The following is a 7,513-nucleotide window of genomic DNA, read 5'->3' as shown; positions in this document are numbered from 1 at the left end:
ATCTTGTACGTAACCCGGGGACTGCCTGTATCTTGGATGAATAGTAAGGTCTCAAAAGATAAGTACTTAAATGTCCTATATTAAAAACTTTTTAAAATCTTTTTTTTAATTCAAAATATATAAATGAGCTTTGGTATGCTGAAATGTTACAATTATAATATATAGGCAGTAGACCTGTAATATCAGTGGTCATCAATATTTTTATTGCAAGAAAAAAAAACTTTTTGGTCCCAAATAATTCTCTTTATAATGTACCTAAAGGGTTACTGGAGAAGTTAATCAGTTTATGATTGTTTTGGCGCTCTTCCTGCTGTTAAGCACGCCTACTACAAGTTATCTTGGTCATTAGTACATATAAAACTCAGCTTTGTCTACACATAAAAAAACACATTCAACCATGGATTTCACTAAATTCTCATTATATACTGCTGTTTTGATATTTTTTGTGATCCTTCACCAATGTGATGGGGGTAAGTTACTTGTGGTTCCCATGGATGGAAGTCACTGGCTCAGCATGCGCCCTGTGGTCGAGAAACTGGCTCAAAATGGACACAAGGTGGTTGTTGTTATGCCTGAAAGCAGTTTATCCATTCGAGGATCAGAAAAATACTCCATACAGACATTTCCTGTACCGTTTACAAACCTTGAGATAAATGAAGTATTTGAGAAGGTTTTGAGTGAGCACTTTACTCTACCGCCCAATTATCCTTGGGCTGCTTTGAGTATGTTAGAAAAGTCGTTGATTACATTCAATATATTCTACAAAACTTGTGAGGCTTTACTGCACAACCAGGAACTAATTCAAAAACTTCAAGGTGAGAAGTTTGATGCCATACTCACAGACCCTTTTTTATTATGCGGAGTGATATTAGCAGAACATCTTGACTTGCCAAATGTGAACTTCCTAAGGGGCTTGCCCTGTGCATATGACTATGAAGGTGCTCAGTGTGAAACCCCACTGTCCTATGTGCCCAGACTGTTTAGTAAGTTCTCCGACAAGATGACCTTTACTGAACGTGTGTGGAATTTAATGGTCAAGGTGCACGAGCCCTATTATTGTCAAGTAATTTATTCACCTTTGATAAAATTGGCTACGGAGCTCCTGAAAAAAGATGTCACCCCAGTACAACTTTTCAGCAGGTCTTCAATATGGCTTCTAAGATATGACTTTGTCTTTGAATACCCAAAACCGGTAATGCCAAACATGATCTTTATTGGAGGCATCAACTGTGCTGTACAGAAGTCTCTGCCCAACGTAAGAAGCACTGCATATAATGTACAATCTAAGTATTTAGTTTTATCTCAGTGTAAAATTCTTTCTTGAATGAGTAAGAAATTACAGGCGGCCCCCTACTTAAGAACACCCGGCTTACAGACTACCCCTAGTTACAAACAGACCTCTGGTAATTGTTAATTTACTGTACTTTAGTCCCAGGCTACAATAAACAGCTATAACAGTTATCAAATATACAGTTTTGACTTACATACAAATTTGACTTAAGAACAAACCTTATGGAACCTATTGTAACTTACCCAGGGACTGCCTGTATATGCTACTGTTAAGGTATACTATCCTATGTCATATTTAAAGTTAAGAAAAAAATGTTAAAGGGAACCTTTCCGCAGAAATTGACCTAATATATGATTACCAGTATGTCCTGAGGAGGGAGAGCTTGACTTCAGTGCTAACCTCTCCATCTTTATGACTTTATACACCCAGTTTACATCTTACTTCAAAGTCGATTTTCTGGATGATGTCCCTACACCGGGCCATGAAAGAAATTTGATCTGGAAGGTGATAATCTATTTAACAACATACTGGTAATGATTTTTTAGGACACACTCTGCTGACATGTTTCCTTTAATCATGCATATTTCCAGAAAACATTATACAATATTTATTATATTAATCCAGTCCAATGCTGCAAAACTAAAAAAACTAGAGATGACAAAAACTAAGAAACACAGTTTGGGATAATTTATACAATTTCAAGCCATATAAGAAACAACTGTAATGTCAAGGGAAAAAATGTTAATACAAATATTTAGAAATTTGAAAAGGACGAGGTCCGCACTCACTGTTGTTTGAGCCGAAGGTTTTTCTTTATTGTTTCATGGAAAACAACAGTTACAAATTTGGAGGATAATACTTGTAACTTCTGTTTTCCATGAAACAATATAGAGAAACCTTCGACTCAAGCAACAGTGAGTGCGGACCTCGTCTTTTTCAAATTCCTTTGCATCTGGGAGGAGAAAGGCGTTCCCGGTGGTCAACGCACCAGGAGTAGAGCAGGTCTGTGAAAGTGTGATTATAGATCACGATAATTAATACAAATATTTAGTATGATTTTAACTGTCCCAATGAATTGTCAGTGGTATTACAGTTAATAAAAAATACAATGGTCTTGTATAAGGTATGGAAAAGAAACAAAATCACTTCAGCCCCTGGAAGCTACTATAGGTTTTAAAGAAAAAAAGTGAACTAGTCTAGTTATTCAGTATATGAGGTTTGTGTATTTTGGAACCTATTATCAAGTAGGTGTAGTTGGTACTGTCTATAAAACAGTTTTTCCTTGATGAACTTTAGACTGGCTGCAGACATGGACTTGTCAAAGTTTCCAGTTTCTACAATTATTTTGCTACTTTATATGATTTTTAGCCAAGCAGATGGGGGTAAGCTACTTGTTTTTCCTGCGGATGGAAGTCACTGGCTGAGCATGCGTCCTGTGGTCGAGAAATTGTCGCAAAACGGACATAAAGTTGTTGTGATTATGCCTGAAAGCACTGTAACCATGCAAGGGTCAGATAAATACTCTGTACAGTCTTTCCCTGTTCCGTTCACCAGCCAAGAGTTAAAAACTTTAATGGAAACTTTTGGGAGAGCCCACTTTAGCCTCCCATCACATTTTCCATGGGTTGCTATGGAAATGCTAAATAGCATGTTGGTTGTTTACTATGAATTTTCCAAAATTTGTGAGACTTTACTGCTCGACCAGGAGATAATGAAAAGATTTGAGGATGAGAAATTTGATGCTATGCTAATAGATCCAGGTTCACCATGTGGAGTGATTTTAGCAGAACACCTTGACTTGCCAAATGTGAACTTCTTGAGGGGCTTGCCCTGTGCCCATGACTATGAAGGTGCTCAGTGTGAAACCCCATTTTCCTATGTCCCCCGTCTGTTTAGTAAGTTCTCAGACAAGATGACCTTTACTGAACGTGTGAAAAATTTGATGATCAGGGTGCTGGAGCCCTATTATTGTCAAGCTATTTATTCACCTTGGATGAAATTGGCTAACAAGTTCTTGAAAAAAGATGTCACCCCAGTACAACTTAACAGCAGGGCTTCAATATGGCTTCTAAGATATGACTTTGTCTTTGAATACCCAAAACCAATAATGCCAAACATGATCTTTATTGGAGGCATCAACTGTGCACTACACAAGTCTCTACCCCAAGTAAGAACCACCTTTCATTGTAGATATAGTACAAACTTTGCCTCATATATATTATAATATAATAAGAAATAAGTATCCTACCATAGCTGTGTATAATAATTCTGGACACAAGTAAGAACATGGCTATTGGCAATTTAGAATTTAGAATTTTTTTATGTAAATGATAGTAAAAGGAATGTCTAGGAATGAAGGGGGGGATTTATCATATGATGGAATTATCATTGTATAAGGAGAGCCCAACCTGCTGCTGCAGATACATCAGGAGGCTTAGACCACCTGATGTATCTGGCGGCAGTAGTGCCTCCAGGAAATTTGTGAAGGTGAAAATAATTGTTTGGTAATCGCTCAATAATTCGTAATATCGATTATTTGAGGACTTGTACAACAAAAATATGGCATAAAGTCTAGATAAATGTCCCCCATTGCGTCTGGTTATCTTTGTACTTCAGTTACTTATTATTTATAGATATAGCGGTATATGTTTTTTCCATTAAGTACTTAATAGTTATTGCCAGTCTTCATCTTTAAACAATTACAGTATATTGATATAAATAACTAATGGTCAGGGTTGGACTGGCTCACTGGTGTACCGTTGAAAACACTGGTGGCCCTGACCCCGTCCTATGTCGTCCTTGTAAAGAATTCAACTCTAACTGTGGCCTGAGGAAGCCACTTTATTAAGTGTGTAAAAGGGGGCCAAAATTTGAGGAGGGGGTGGGAGGGGGCCACAATATGAGGGGAAGATGAGGGTCCACAATACGAAGTAGGGTGAGAGGGGCCACAAAGAGAGATGGCTCAGAGGCAGTGCAATATGAGGGGGGATCAGAGGTAGATGAGAGGAAGGCCACAATATGAGGGGGAGATGAGAGCCCACAAAATGACGAGTAAATGAGTTAGTATTAATTCACTGAAACAAAAAGAGGTAATGGCTAATAGATATCGATGATAACCATAGCATTAAAAAGATATCTATGTTTTGGTAAATTATATTCAGTTACTTACATTCTCAAATTCAGTAACAGTTTTGGAGCATTTTCCTTAATCACTGGCCTATATTTGGCAAAAGTGAACAATATAAACAGTTTTATGTTTAGTGGCAAAGCTGTGTTATTGCAGCTCAGTTTCCATTGACTTGGCACGCTGGCCCTTTAAATCTTAGAGTGACGGCGCGCTCGCGCCCTGGGATACGGGGACGCACGCGCCGAGCCATGAGAGCCAGAGAGGACATCGCGGGAGCCAGGGAAGGTGTGCAGGGCCCGGGACCGGGGCAGCAGCAGGAACACGGGTGCGCCTGCGATCCGAGACAGCGAACGCGGGAGCAACCGTGACAATACGTAGGCGAGTTACAGTTCCTGGCCCATCCTACAGAGATAACAGAGCTGCCATTCCTGCTCTCTTTGTTATTTCCGGCACTGGTTTAAACTACTAGCATGTGAAAGACCTCCACTTTTCTTGCATGTATGATCTATACTATAAATAGGTCATCAATATCAAAAAATTGCAAAAACCCCTGTAAGAAGGCAGTCTGAAAATGTGAAAGATGTATGACAGTTGCTCATGCTGGATGATACATGTGCTGCATCTTGGGACTATCTATTCTAAGTTAATAGCACTTACTATGACCCAAACATGTTACTTTTAAATTTTGGCATATTTTTTGGCAAATTTACACCAACACCCTTTTCCGGAATCATTTTCATATACAGAGACACCTAAGTCAATAGCCTCTCACACAGCCAAATCAATTCCCTACATTGTATTGAGGAGACCCAACCAGGTCAAAACAGTGCTGTCTACAGTTGGGAGTCTGTTCCTTCTGGAATAGATATATTGGTTTGGCTTAATCCAACAGCTTGTTTGTAGACTTCCTGTAGGTCATACTTGGTGTTAAGGGGGCTGCCTTTCAAGGTAGCAAAAGGAGGTATTGTTTTCCATTTAACACCTTGGAAAACTTATTTGCATTCTTCCCAAAAACTTAGAAACACAGTTTGCGATAATTTATACCATTTCAAGCCATATAAGAAACAACTGAAATAGTAAGGGAAAAGTGTTAATATAAATATTTAGTATAATTTTAACTGTTCCAATGAATTGTCAGTGGTATTACATTTAATAAAAAATACAATGGTCTTGTATAAGGTATAGAAAAGAAACAAAATCACTTCAGCCCCTGGAAGCTACTATAGGTTTAAAGAAAAACAAGTGAACTAGTCTAGTTATTCAGTATATGAGGTTTGTGTATTTTGGCACCTATTATCAAGTAGGTGTAGTTGTTAATGTCTATAAAACAGTTTTTCCTTGATGAACTTTGGACTGCTGCAGACATGGACTTGTCAAAGTTTCCAGTTTCTACAATTATTTTGCTACTTTATATGATTTTTAGCCAAGCAGATGGGGGTAAGCTACTTGTTTTTCCTGTGGATGGAAGTCACTGGCTGAGCATGCGTCCTGTGGTCGAGAAATTGTCGCAAAACGGACATAAAGTTGTTGTGATTATGCCTGAAAGCACTGTAACCATGGGAGGGTCAGAAAAATACTCTGTACAGTCTTTCCCTGTGCCGTTCACCAGCCAAGAGTTAAAAACTTTAATGGAAACTTTTGGGAGAGCCCACTTTAGCCTCCCATCACATTTTCCATGGGTTGCTATGGAAATGCTAAATAGCATGTTGGTTGTTTACAATGTATTTTCCAAAATTTGTGAGACTTTACTGCTCGACCAGGAGATAATGAAAAGATTTGAGGATGAGAAATTTGATGCTATGCTAATGGATCCAGGTTTACCATGTGGAGTGATTTTAGCAGAACACCTTGACTTGCCAAATGTGAACTTCATGAGGGGCTTGCCCTGTGCCCATGACTATGAAGGTGCTCAGTGTGAAACCCCATTTTCCTATGTCCCCCGTCTGTTTAGTAAGTTCTCAGACAAGATGACCTTTACTGAACGTGTGAAAAATTTGATGATCAGGGTGCTGGAGCCCTATTATTGTCAAGCTATTTATTCACCTTGGATGAAATTGGCTAACAAGTTCTTGAAAAAAGATGTCACCCCAGTACAACTTTACAGCAGGACTTCAATATGGCTTCAAAGATATGACTTTGTCTTTGAATATCCAAAACCAATAATGCCAAACATGATCTTTATTGGAGGCATCAACTGTGCACTACAGAAGGCTTTACCCCAAGTAAGAACCACTTTTTGTTGTAGATATAGCACAAACTTTGCTGCATATATAAATTATAATATAATAAGGTATAAGTACGCTACCATAGCAAATTAAAATTCAGAATTTTTTATGTATAGGATAGTCAAAGGAATGTCTAGGAATAAAGGGGAGAATTTATCAAATGATGGAATTATCACTGTGTAAGGAGAGCCCAACCTGCTGCTGCAGATACATCAGGAGGCTTAGACCATCTGATGCATCTGGCCGGCAGTTGTGCCTCCAGGAAATTTGTGAAGGTGAAAATAATTGTTTGATAATCGATCAATAATTTGTAATAGTGATTATTTGCGGGCTTGTACAACAAAAAAATGGCATAATGTCTAGATAAATGTCCCCCATTGAGTCTGGTTATCTTTGTTTCTGGTTATCTTCAGTTAATTATTATTTATAGATATAGATGTGTCTTTTCCATCAAATACCTAATAGTTATTGCCAGTCTCCATCTTTAAACAATTATGGTATGTCGATATAAATAACTAATGGTCAAACACTGGTGGGCCCTGTCGTCCTTGTAAAGAATTCGACCCACTTTAAGTGGGTAAAACCGGGCCAAAATTTTAAGAGGGGTCACAATATGAGGGGAAGATGAGGCTCCACAATATGAAGTTGGGTGAGAGGGGCCACAAAGAGAGATGGATCAGAAGCAGTGCAATATGAGGGGGGATCACAGGTCACAACATGAGGTGGAGATGATGGACCACAATATGAAGAAGAGATGGGAGGGGCCACAATATGAGGGGGAGATGAGGGGCCACAATATGAGGTAGATATGAGAGGGGCCACAATGACATGGGGATGACAGGGGCTCACAACATGATTGACCCTAATATG

The 7,513-nt window shown here is 38.7% G+C and overlaps 1 protein-coding gene across 4 annotated transcripts in view; it reads left to right on the top strand.

The window, feature by feature from the left end:
• The first annotated feature begins 359 nt into the window (after positions 1–359).
• LOC140075479 (UDP-glucuronosyltransferase 1A1-like) overlaps positions 360–7,513 on the top strand; it is a 45,659-nt gene continuing 38,505 nt past the window's right edge. The window contains exon 1 of one of the 4 annotated variants that reach the window (XM_072121487.1): positions 360–1,255. In XM_072121487.1, the coding sequence (XP_071977588.1) occupies positions 398–1,255 (858 nt within the window). In that variant the 5' untranslated portion in view covers positions 360–397. Of the gene's footprint in view, positions 1,277–2,580; positions 3,459–5,770; positions 6,641–7,513 lie in introns of those variants that run through there. The other 3 variants (XM_072121484.1, XM_072121489.1, XM_072121488.1) reach the window with 3 other exon arrangements.

Source organism: Engystomops pustulosus, chromosome 8 (assembly GCF_040894005.1).
Source record: "Engystomops pustulosus chromosome 8, aEngPut4.maternal, whole genome shotgun sequence".
In the NCBI taxonomy this organism is placed as follows: domain Eukaryota; kingdom Metazoa; phylum Chordata; class Amphibia; order Anura; family Leptodactylidae; genus Engystomops; species Engystomops pustulosus.
The sequence above is the reverse complement of the archived record's forward strand: the minus strand, read 5'-3'. Positions and strand labels throughout refer to the sequence as shown.